This window comes from Candoia aspera, chromosome 7, assembly GCF_035149785.1.
Source record: "Candoia aspera isolate rCanAsp1 chromosome 7, rCanAsp1.hap2, whole genome shotgun sequence".
Classification (NCBI taxonomy): Eukaryota; Metazoa; Chordata; class Lepidosauria; order Squamata; family Boidae; genus Candoia; species Candoia aspera.
In genome coordinates, this window is record NC_086159.1 from 29,317,211 (window position 1) to 29,330,542 (window position 13,332).

A 13,332-nucleotide genomic window follows, 5' to 3' on the forward strand; every position below is an offset into this window, starting at 1 on the left:
ACTTATCTGAAGAAGGCTATATAAATATTTAAAGTATCTTGTTATTTAAAGCAAATTATTATTCAAGTCTACATCTGTAGCTTTCAAACTCTTCTAGTGGGACTGTGACCAATATTCAAAGGTTTCCACCTCGCCGGATGTTCTTTGAAGATTGAAAGTAAGCAAAAAAACACTTGCTGATCTACATTGTGGTAACGTAATTTGCCATATGTCATCTTGGATACCATTGTAACATCTGGACAAAGACTTATGCAAAGAGAGAGTGTTTACTCTGGAGAAACAAAAACAATCAAGGCATGTTCCCTGTAGAACTATACCTTGGGCAATCAACAGAGGTGACTTGGGGGCATCTAGGAAGCTCAAGTGGTGGCAAATGATGAAAGCATTATGTTGTTGCAATGCAAGCTCTGTCCCTTTTGTATATGCAGCATGTGCAAGCTTGCATCACAACGGCAAGTAATTTTGACAAAAGTATCAGATCCTGCAGATGCCTCTGGCAACTAAGTGGTTTGTTATCCACAGTAACACATTGGCTGGGTTCAGACGTTGCACTAAGCCATGGTAGGATTTGTTTTGGTTTGAGTGTGCAAAAGTAGGCCCTATGGTTTCTAAAGTAAGGGTTATATCTTGGCATTATGCATGAACTCATCCTATATGTACTATATAGTAATTAGGAATGGAATAAAGGCCTTTGAAGTAGGAAGACATTAAGACTGTTTCTCATTGTAAATTCATACACCAAGGTTTATTTTCCAGTCTACTAAGAATGAAGTCTGAGGCATCCTCCCTGGGCTGCAGCAGTTTTAATAAGCAGGTTGCCTCTTCATCCACCAATAGGATGTCATCCTTGCTCTTGGAACTCTTTGGGTTTCACTTTTATCTGAGCCAACTTTCTGCATGAATGGATGTATCAGTCATTCAGTGGTTAATTCATTCTGTTGTATACCAATGGCTTGTGCATATTGAAGCATTTTTTTATGAGATCACAAACCATTACCATAGGTGAAATGAATTCAGTGAGCTCTGCAACCTTACAATTCATGATGTGGCCAAATCATCCCTAACCCACCTAGTACACCACAGCTTTCCTATGTTGGCCTTCCAAATGCCAGTGGTGTGATGGTGAGATAACAGTCATGTGCTCAGACCCTCTGGAGATGGCAGAGGAGTCCTTTTTATAGATTTTTTTTTCTCTATTCAGCAAATTCAAGTTGGGAACAAGGAGTATGGCAGGCAAATATGAAATGCAGCACTTTCCGTGGTGCCCAAAGCATGTGAAAATCAGAAACCAAAGATACCAAGACCTGCATTTCCCCACTCCTTTGGCATTCATCAGTGATGCTGAGAGAATTCCACCAGCTGCCTTCTGCTGCTGGTGGGGAAAAACCACCCCTGGGGAGGGGAGGGGGTGTGGTGGTGCTAGTGATATCAGATTACAGAGAAGGTGTTTTCACCACGATGGATGGTGGAATTCTCTTTATTTTATTTCAGCTATCATGTTGCTGTTAGCAGTAACCTGCAAGGGTATCTGCAGAGCATGGTCAAAAAAGTCAAGATGGTGCCTGCAATGGTGCAATCCAAGTGCCACCTGTTTCAAGATGATAGCTGTGATGCACATAAAAAACAGAGCTTCAATATTACCATCACAGCTACCATCTTGATTTTTTTTTTACCATTCCCAATGGATGTCCCTGCATTTTGAACACAGAATACTTAAGGAAAAGAATGACTATCAACCAACAATAATGAACATCAACTTCTAAATGTAAAATATAGTTTGGCTTCTGAGACTTTTTAAATTTTCTCTTCAACCTGCATATAGGAATTGAACCCAAATAAAACATAAAACCATTGAGATTTTGGGTTTTAAGATTTTTTAAAAACAGTTTTAAATACAGTACAGAGTATAAATTAATTGTACATAAAATGGGGGATGATGAAGGACCTCTCCTGCCTTACAAATGAAATTATGCAGAAAACAAACAGCCTTTGAAAACAAAGCAAAATAGGACTGAATAGCAAGTGTTTTAATGTCAGAAATAAACCATTGAGTATAACGTGAGAAGAGACAGGTATTTCCAAACTGTTTTGAGCGGATTTTTCATACATCTTGCTGCCATGGAATTATATCGAGTGACCACAGCTATAGTTCTAATGCTTTTTTTTTTTTTAACCAGTACAATCTGGCTAAATAAACAAGTAATTTATTTACTAATGATCACCAATCTCAGTCTTATCAGGTATAAGAGCACCACAGATGTCTTTGTAAGAGAAAAACTGGGTGGAATCAATGCAAGAGGTGTTATAAAAAATGATCTAGGGCACTGGATATCAGTAGCACTACTGAAATGAAGGTCAAGATTATTGGCCCCCATTCTCTTTGGACAAGATCTGAAGTAGGAGGTGAACTAAGTACTCCAGCTAATTTTCCCTTTCCATTCTCTCTCAATAGGCAGATGGACTGAAAATGGAGCAAGGGAGGAAAAGGTTTATTTGGACAATTCTTCATCGGGCAGGGAAACAAGACAAACAATCTTCTCCTATTAGAGTTCTAGTTGCCCCATGTTTCTGCAGTAGCTTCTACTTAGTTTGCCTGATTGTAGGATCTTTCCTTTTGTCTCAGGTGGAGTAAGATAGATGGTTGTTCAATTTGTACATCCTACAACATTATAGTGTGGGTTGTTTGCATTTGGCTTAACATGTTGCATAATCTCAGCCTTTGTAATCTAAAAACCATAGCTAATGTCTTAGGGCTAGAAACCAACCCAAATGTGGCTTACAGAATGAACCTAGAGCTACCACCTGGGCTGCAAAAATCAGGATTAGATAGCAGCAAAGAGATTATAGAAAGTCGTAACTCTGCTCTGCCATCTAATGATCAGCTGGAGTTTTTCGGCCCAGAACTGGTAATCCTAGCAAACCATGGTTTGCCTAGCTCATTTAACGTATTTTAAAGATTGCAAAAGGCCTTATTTCTTCTTGAGATGTCTCCTTGCCAAAAGCTTTTCAGTTTCATCTGTTTAGGCAAGATTCTCCTAACAAAGATATTTGTGTTACTGCTGGGCTCTATCATGTGTTCAGTGACTTAGGATGAAGCTAGAACATTTTTCAGTTAAAATTTAAGGATATTTTACCATCATGAGGCAGGCAATAGTGTAGAAATCATAGAATTAGAGCTTCAGTGCCCAAATCTTGGTCAAAGCCTACCCATCTATGACTTCAGCAATTTTCTTTTTGCCTTTCCTCTTTTATAACAACATAGAGCGGGGCTAAAAAGTAGTTGGAAAGGGGAAATTATGCCCTCCCTGCCCTTTTGTTGTTGTTGTTGTTGTTCAGTATTTTCTCAGCAGAGGCCCACAAACAATTAAACCACTTTTTTTTCCTTTCTGATAACATGAATACCTTTTGTTGTTGTTTTACTGTCTCATAGAAGACTTTCAGTGAATTATATCCTTTAGTGAGAGGGAACAGCTTATCATACTTTTAAAGAGAGCAGATCCCAAGGCTGGAGACACAAGGGGAGAGAAATCTGCCATATCCATCAGATGCTACCAATTGGGATTTTGATGGGGCCAACAGCACTTTGTGTAATGATATTCAGCACCACTTGACTTCTGTAGATATCCAATGCATTGTGCACAATGGCAGCATTTTGTATGGCTTTTCTAAGACTTTACACAGCTTGGTTTTCATCAGATTGGAGGATATTAACCTGAGATTATTAATATAAGACCTGGGGTATCCAGGGGGTGGGGTGGGGTCAAGATGGCAAGTGCAACTGCCATCTTTACTCTTTTTACTCCTGACCCCCACCCAACTCCACAGATGCCCCTGTGTAAGACTGCATCTGCGCATAAATGACTATGCTAGAGAGGAAATGGTAATAACAGTGTCTGGGAAAAAGGGGACATACAAATGAAGACCGATGCTATATAACTGTATCACACCAGTGATCTGTTGAATCTGCTGCTATTTATCTGGAGTAGCAAGAGCTCTCTGTTGTCCTAAATAGAGACCTCTCTACCTCCACTGGCATTTGAGATCATTTATAGAGATGATGCTGATTGCCTGCATATGGCCTAATGTTAAAAAACATGCTGAAACATTGCTATGGCCCTGCTTACTAAAAAGCAATGCTTTATTCTAGCAGCTATGGAGGCAGTGGTTGCAAAAATAGCACAACAGCCCTGCTTCGTCCATGAGTGGCAATTGTTACTTTCCTCAATATAAATCCATCAACAGAAACATCTCTAAATTCAATTGACAGGGGGAGCCAAGTCTTTCTTAACATCACTTTCAGAAATTACCTCTTTGACCCATGAGGAAGCCTTGAATGGGGGGTGGGTGGGATGGACCCCCGACATAACTGCTCCCTGCCTGTTTGCAGAAAGTGTTAGGTATTGGTATTTAGTATTCATTGCTTCAGTTCCCCAGGGCATGGCATGAAAAATGAAATATACATGAAGACATTAAACGTATCAGTGGAAACATGACATTAAAAGTCCTTAGTGCATCTGCTGTCACTGTTTGCCATACTGACTATTTTGACATGCTCACTGCCACAGTATACGACCTGAGCCCAGTTAACTCCACGGTGGGGCAAGAAAAAAAAGGAGGAAAAATAACCTTGTAATACTCCTGTTTTCTCAAAACCCACCACTTCCAAAATGCATTTGAACCACAAGTCTGCAACATTTCGAAACTGTTCGTTGCAGCAAAAAGCATGTTGTCCGTCCCCATTGCTGTGTTTTTTTTCTTTATTTCCTCTGTCCTTTTTCTTCTACAAGAGGTGAATGTAATGCCATTATGAACTTGAATGGCAAACTTTGGTGAGAAAACATTCAGCGAATGAGGAATCAGGAAGCACCATTAGCCGTCCAAAAGGGCACTGAGGCAGATGGACGGAGAGAAACTCTTGATAACCCCATGGGGGCTAAACAGCAAATATATTAAATAAACCTGAAACATAAGCAAAGAAAAAGGAGGATTAGCATTCCATTCCAGAGAACAAGTCGTCTGCTCATGGTGTCTAAATGAGACAGGTATGATGTTGGTTCTGGTCTTTGCATACCACTTCACATTTTCATATTCAGGAGATTTCTATCCTGCCACCTGACTACTAAATTCAAGGATTGCTTCCATATTCATTGCTTTTCCAGAACTCTGATATTTTTGTTACAACATTTTAAGAAGTACCCATAAAAAATCAGTAGAACTGTGCTGGATCAGACCGGAACACTATCTATCCAACATTCCACCCAGAGTCCCTCTCCTGGGGGAGATGGGCAGTAATTAAATTTGAATAATAAATAAATAAATTATCTCATAATACCCAACCAGATGTCTACCAGGGAATGACTGTAGGAACACTCTACAGAAACTCATACTGAGTTTTATAAAGGCTGATAATAAAAATCCTTCAACAACATCCTAACAATTTTGATGTCAATTTGTAGCATTCTGATTTTCCTAAACTGTCTTCTCATTTTTTTTCCAAATGTGATTTATGGCATTTTAAAAAGTCAGCATAATTTTGAAAAATTATTGAGTCTTTTAAAACTAAAGGCTAATTTTTGTTTGATCTTTGCAACTTTCTCATGAGTTGCACTTGAATTTCTCAGTTTGGGCTGGGTGAGCTTTAATGACTTGTCTCATTTCATATCTTTTCCTGCAGAAATAAAACTTGACATAGTAACAAAAAATTCATTGCTATACCTTTAACTGTGCTAAAAAGAAATATTACAAATAATATTGCATAGCATGTTTGCTGAATGGCAATTATTAAATATTGTAAAACATTTTGATCACATCAAGGGCACTGCTAGGCAATTGAATGGCTGTTTCAAATCTCCTGAGCTCAAAATACACATGGAACAAAGGTTGGCATTTTAATGAGACATTGTTTTGAGTGTCCTGTGTACTGTGATTTGCTGTTGTTTCACAGGTTGTGATTAGCTTGCTTTATCCATTTCTTTTTCTATACAAGTACAGGAAGCACTCATGTCCCCACTGCAACAGGTTGATACTGGACAGGGTGAGAAGAACTCAACGATTAAAAATGTGGGCAGGCAGAAGATTGCTTGCAGCTGCATTCTGCCAGCTTGACTGGTAAATTACTGCTTAAAAAAATGTTACGGGGAATTTAGAGTATCTGTGGGTGGTTGGATTAAGTTGTCTTGGCCTTTATTTCGCAGACAGGATATGCAAAGGTATCTTTGCAAGCACATGCTACTGTGCTTCATATACAGGTGTTGGTAATATATTTAAGGTTTTGTACGGGCAAAGAGTACTAATATAAACTTAGATTGGTTGGGTTGTTAAGCTTTCATGTGCATGCATACTTTATACATGTTCTAGTGTTCTTTTAGTGTGCTTCAGATTGCATGTAAAATGCAAATACTGCATAGTTTTGTGCTCATTTGTTGAGCTTTAGCATGTTTGTTTATTCTTACTGTATTGTTAATGTAATTGTTGCAGCAAACTTTTTTGCAGCCAGCTTCCATCCTCATTTGCAAACAAAATAAATCAAGGAGTTCATTTTGCTGAGGTTATATTTGGCAAGGAGGCTGCAAAAGAAATGCCAAATCTACTGATTGATCTTGCAAAGTAGCTGGTGTAACAGATTATAATCTAAATTGAATTTGCAGGGGGTGACTGCAGAATTAAGTTCCCACTGTTTGCTTTAGTTTCAAACATGTTTTTAAAATCATCTCTTTGGTTAATTTTCCTGCAAGTTGGCTAGACAGAAGGAGTCACCATAGATTGTCATCCCTCATATTCTTGTGGATGTGGGATGACAAAAAAACTATTAATGTGGCTTCTTCCAAATTCCCAGTGTTTCCTATTATCAGAATATTTGTTTTAATTTTAACTCAGCCAGAACACAGCTAACTGTTTCAACAGGATGTTTCAAGTTGGGCTGTTTTGTCCCAAACTCACCATAAAACACATTTCATTTTTTTGCATTCCCTTAATAAAATAAGGTATGGAACAGTCACCTGATTTCTCTTTCCAGCCAGCTGTGGAAAAGCAATACCTCAGTAGTTCAAGTGGATTTAGTGTGAAAACAACGTTGGCTAGAGATTCTCTAATAGAGGTTCCCAAACAGAGCGGTTATATTTGGTACGGTTACCTGACATTTGTACTTTTGCCTGCCAGCATTTTTACACTGGGAAAATTTCTTTCAGCACTTTCTTCTCATGTACGTGTTTGAACTTTCGATGCTTCCTCTTTCGTGGCAGCAACCTGTGCGCTCTTGCCCTTGCTGGAAGAGATGTTCCAGCACTCACTGCGGGCCCACCTGCCAGAAGAAGAGGGTGCACAATGAACATTAGTATACAAGAGCTTATTGACACTGACAAACGCATTTTAAAACAATCCTTTCTACTTATTAGTTCTGACTTCTCTTCCTATGTACCCAATTCTCATAAGCATAAATTCTACATTACTCACCTCTGTGTTCACGGGAATTGGCCCAGTTGGGAAGTTGGGGTGATACTGCCTCACATCGACATTCCAGGTGGTCTTCTAAGGCTACAATTGCTTTATTAAAGACTGGCTTCTTTCCAACAACTTCAATCTTACTTACCTATCAGAAGAGAATAAGAACAAGCTCTATGATATTCAGCACCGAATTCACCTCAATTCAGCCAGCATTGCTACCACTATTAAAGATTCTTGTACATTTTAAGCTTTTTGTTGCCTTGGGATAAAGTCCAGATGTAGTGTAATGATCAAAATAGCATCTTAGGTTACTCCATTAACATATGGTAATGAAGGATTGAAACTCAAGTCCAGATTGGGAAAATCGGAACATTTCACCCAAACTACCAAATTTCCTTGCTCAGAATATCGGTATTATTTCACTAAACAAATCGTGAAAATGCACCATGAAGAATAGTGCTGGCTCCTATTCATTGCTCATGATACTTCCTCTTTGCTGATCCTGTAATAAGCTACATAGAGCTGAAGAAGACCAAGAGGTCACTGAATCCATTCTCCTTGCAAGAAATTATTCACTCACCAGTACTTGCCTGCCCACCTCCTGCCATCCCGGATCAAACTGCAAGTCGATGTCACAAGCATAACAGCAGATTTGTTACAGGAAGACAAAGGAAATACTGTACAGCAAACTGCTCTAGCTAAAGGCTGCTGTTTTTCTTAGCATTTGTTCCACATGGTTGCAGGGTCTGCTTGTATTTGCACTGCCCTTTTCTAGTTCTTACAGCAAAGCACTCAATGGGTGATATAACAAGATTTTGTTTATCAGCAGTACTGTCACATTGATGGTGATTAGGGCTGAGAGGGAGTGACTGGCCCAAGGTCATCCAGCTGGCTCCTATACCTGGAACCTGGATCTCCCCATTCCTAGCCCAGCACCTTAACTACCACACCATGTTGGATCTCTGAACTGACCCAGCTAAAGGTAGGAGGGTTAAATATGTAGTGTGACTATGGGCTAAAGAAATACTTTCACTAGAGGGAAAAATGCAACTCTACTGAAGGCTGTTTTAAATGTGATATGAGGCTATGGTTTGCACAGCACTTTTAACAGGCATTTTTAGTCCTATGTGCCATGGAAACTCAGATATCCAAGGTCAGAAGAAGGACCATTTTAACCCCAAACTTTGAGTCAATTGTTACTCAAAGCTTAGTTTGGGGGTATGATAGTGTCACACAAATTCAGTAACCCAGTTTCTAACACCCTGCACCAGTCAATCAGTCCTCCAATGAAATGAGACCAAAGCATACAACTCTGAAAAAGCAACATGCTGCATTACAACACTCACTGGCAATGTCAGGCAGTCACAAAACATACTTCTAAAACAATGAACATCCAAACCGCTTATGTAGCTAATAGGGAAGCAGCCGTTAATGTAATGAAGTTTTGCCAATATTCTCCAGGCATAGTGGGATGGAAGAAGGGGATGGGGACCTCCGGATGGCAATCCTTGAACTGGTTGGCATGACTGATTGGTGCCCATCTAAGGATAAGGAACTACAATGAGGTTGGTGGCTATCTGGTTAAACATGTTATGCAAATGCTGACATAAAGTGTGTGAGTGTGATCTTCCCAGGAACTTAGCAGTGACCAAACTCCCCCTCAGTTTATCTTTCTTAAAAAGCCACATTCTGCTATAACTCACAAATTGCTTAGTAGACAATGTTTCCAAATAAACAATATGGGCTTTTCTATTTTCAAAGAAAGCATTTCCAGATCATATTTGCTGACTAACCTATGAACTCCTTATTGTTTTTTCCACAAAACTATGACATCCCCATCATTCCACCCAACTTCATTTTCTTCTGCTCCATAACATTTTATGGAGAAAGGAATTTCCTGCATAGAAATGGTGTACATTTTACTTCCTTTGTGTATTGTTGCATGAAAAACCCAAGGAAGTCTTTCTCATACAGAGGTCAAGCAAGGGATTGGCATTTTTGTTTTAAATGATTTGTCCGGGAGGAAGCATAGAGATCCATATTAGTTGTAAATTCAACAGCATTGGAACAAGAGGTCATTTGCAAGGTATCCTCTTACAATGCATTCAGAGAGAATAATTTAGAGGAGCAGCTGGGAATATAATATTTGTTAGGAGCACCAGCGTGGTAAAGAATCATACTGTTTGTCAGCATGTTCAGTTCTGCCAATTCTACCGCCTGACTATTGGATTTTATGCTTGCATTACATACTAAAGTGTAGTATGTTACAGAGTTCCTTCTTCAGAAAACTTAAAAATAAAGCTATTGATTTCTGTCTCTTTCAATTTTTATGAACATAGCAGGAGCCAATGCTGAACTTAACATGGCTTTCTTCAAAGCAGGCATTTGTAGAATTATATTTATTATATTATATTATATTATATTATATTATATTATATTATATTATATTATATTATGTTTGTAGGATTACTATAAATGCAATATACTTGGCAATATCTGATCCAGGCACTATACAAGAACCACAATATGTGAGTTTCTGCTTGCTAATCATCATTGAAGGGAACAGTTTTTATTTCTTCTGGGACCTTTCTGCAACTTATGGCACTCTTAGTAACTGCCTCCAGGCTCATAATTCAAATATAACTATCTTCTTTCTGTGGCACTTTCTCAATGTTCAACTTTCACAGCTGTACAATGTTTGACTTTCATAGCACCGGGAAAAAAACTATTCCAATCTCTGTTGACATTTAAAAAAAAATCCAATTCCTTTATAATCTTCCTGAGTTTGTCTTTGCCTTCCTCATTAAAATTCATCTATTTTTTCTCTTGTATACTATTCATATTTACCTATTCTTCAGTCAAAAATCCAGAACTATCTACCACATCCATAAATCCACTAAGCATGCTTATGAACAGTATCCTTACTTTCTTACATTTAACTTTAGCCCAGACTTTTCTTTCTATTTTCACTTTCCTAATGAGCTCTTCTAACTGCTGTTGTCTGCATACCTCAAATTCTTAGTTTCAATCTCCAATTTTTATTTCCACTGTCATTTCTTCCAATCCCACTATTCTTATATTTGCTGTGCAAGTTAAACAAATAAGGAATCAATATACATCCCTTTCTTCCACTTTTCTGAACTACTTTGTTTTTTCCAAATCCAGTTTTTATAATAGCTTCATTGTAAAGTTTATTCAAAAGAATGGCATTCTGACATGCCCACTAGCCTTAATATGTTCCACTGGGTATGGTCTATATAGAACCAAAACCCTTGCTGTAATCAAGAAATAAAGGTAAACATCCTTTGTAAATACACTTTTCCAATCTCTAGGTCTCATAAACTTGTCCATTATTTGTTGACATAGAGCTGTAACTCTCTCTTCCCTATACCTTTAAATAGTTCAATGGGTATTTTATCTATACCTGATGCTTTTCTATTTGACAGTGTTCTATTGCTTTGTATCTTACTTTCTCATGGTTCCTGAATATATTATCTCTTCAAATACCTCTATCATCTCATAATCCCATTTGAAAAGAGTTTCATTAATTTTTCCAACCAATCTTTAGTATCATTTGTCTCAATTAGATCCCTTCCATAGTTACTCTTGAATATTCCTATAAGCTGGAAATTTTCCTGTGAGTTCTCTGATTTTCTTAAAAATGTCTCTCATCTCTCTTTTCTTGTTATTTTCCTCTATTTGTTGAAATCCTTGATTGACATATCTTTCCTTGTCCTTTCTTGCTTGATGCTGGAAGTTTGTGTTTAGTTTCTGTACTTCCTTCTTGTTGTCAAGGCTTTCATAATGTCTGTCTGGCTGTCAAGATAGCTTGTCTTGGAAGCCATTTGGATCTTTGACATTTTGAGAATCATTTTTCCATGTAAATTTTCATGACTCTTATTTCTTCCCATAGCTTCTCAGTTCTCTTTACCGTAAGTTAATCATTACACTGATCTTAAATTCTAATTGTACCAGGTCATGTTCTGCTGGCTTACATACTCTCTTTAATTTTATAGGTTTAACCCTGATATTTGACACAATAATTCATTATTGGTTCCTCAACATGCACCTGGAAGTTCTGGCTAACTGGATTGTACGTTCCCATCTACTGTTTCCTATACGTAACCAATTTGATTACAGTAATGTTAGTCTGGTGATGTCCAGGTGTACTGTTTTAGTTCTGTTGTTTGAAACAGGTGTTGGCATATGAACTAAGAATTATCTTTGCAAACAATATTAACCTATCTTCTGCATTATTTTGAGCATACATTGTATAATTCTGTCTTTTGTTCTTTAAACTTTACCTTATTCTTTTTGAGGGTCTCATCAGTTCCATCCAAACATGACTTTCTTGGTCTTCCCCTTCCTCTCAGTCCTTCTAGTCTTCTTTCATATCTTTGATATTTGAGCTAGTCCTCTTTCATTGCCTTTACCAAAGCACTTCAATATATTTTGCTTGTACTGGCTGCTCACTTTTGCATTCAATAGGCATTCATTAAGCCCACATTCATTCTTGACCTGATCTCTTTTCGTGTTGCCACACATACATCTTAAGAACCCCTTTCCCACTCATTGTTTTCCTCCTAACACAGTTGCCCCAACACATGTACAGCTCACTGACCATTTCTTGAAGGCAGCAACACACAGTGTCATCTTCTATTTATACTGAGGCCATCAGGAAGACAACTTCCACCTATCTTCCCTTTTCCCCTTCTAGCCCTAGTGACAGGAAAAATGCTAAAACTGTGGTATCTTCCTCCCTCCCTCCCTCCCTCCCTTTGAAAAGAAGGAGGGGAATACATCAATCAGGGGTTGTGGTAGGCATGATCCAGATAGAATATTAGGCTCTCATTGTGGTCATAGAGAAGGAAGGGGCTAAAATCTGGAAAGGGATTTCTCAGGCTGGCTTCCTTTCTAGCTACAGTAGTTTATGCATTGGAGACAAGCAGCTTAAGGCTCCCAAGTCTTATGGAGCACTGCAATGTGAAGAATAAATTCAGAAGCTGCTGCTGCAGCCCCCTGCACATGATCTTATCCAATCCAGTACTTGGTTAGGTAGAAACTGTAAAGGATCTGCCTGGCCTGGAAAACTGCCTACCGAATTAGCATCAATCCTGAGGAGCCATGCTACAGAGTTTAGTTTTCCTAAGAACTGGAGACACTTGGCCTTCATAGCATTTGCTTAACTTGTAAACAGACTTTCCTTCACCAGGCTGTAGATCACTAGAAAAGACTGACAGGCCATCTCACAAGACAGCACTCCCATTTGCAACTCAGTATGTCTCTGGCTGCCTGTTCCTATTCATTTGAATACATTTTTTTCTTTCACTCAGGCATACCTATCTTGCAGGGGAATATCTTATTCAAGAAACATTCATAGCCATTAAGGTAACACCAAGATTCTTTTTGCCAAATCTGTGCCCCATATCAGGAGACAATTTAGACAGGGTACAGAAGCCCAGATCTTAACCTTGTTTTGATTTTCAAAAGCTATCAGATATGTTTTTTGCACTTGATCAACTTTAAAGTGATTTTCCAGAGAGGACTGGAGAACCGAGGAAAAGAGGGATATATTTGTATACCTGGATATGCCGCACCCGCACCTGTGTGGGACGACATTGCATTGCTCGGGTATTGCAACAGCCTGTGCACCGCTGCACTTCCACGCAGGGTGGCCACACAAGAAAATTGGCATTGGTTGAATCCACCATGCTCCGGGAGATTTCAAAGACTTCAGATCGTGTCTTGCACTCAGCAATTACTGCTGGCTCAATAGGTTCTGCTCTGCCTAGAAAAATCAAAGAAAAAAATTCCCGGTGAAATCAACTTTGGAACTTACGACTATGTTTCCTTATTTCATGTTTTACTGCATGTCTCATTTTATCTGGA

General features: G+C 38.6%; 1 protein-coding gene across 1 annotated transcript in view; it reads right to left on the reverse strand.

Annotated features, from left to right (window-relative positions):
• Positions 1–1,851: 1,851 nt before the first annotated feature.
• The window catches only part of PDGFB (platelet derived growth factor subunit B), a 36,081-nt gene continuing 24,600 nt past the window's right edge, over positions 1,852–13,332 (reverse strand). Inside the window, exons 4-7 of the mRNA XM_063309444.1 lie at positions 13,026–13,231; positions 7,453–7,588; positions 7,133–7,300; positions 1,852–4,959 (exon numbers count right to left, since the gene is read on the reverse strand). Of these exons, the coding sequence (XP_063165514.1) occupies positions 7,164–7,300; positions 7,453–7,588; positions 13,026–13,231 (479 nt within the window). The 3' untranslated portion in view covers positions 1,852–4,959; positions 7,133–7,163. The remainder of the gene's footprint in view (positions 4,960–7,132; positions 7,301–7,452; positions 7,589–13,025; positions 13,232–13,332) is intronic.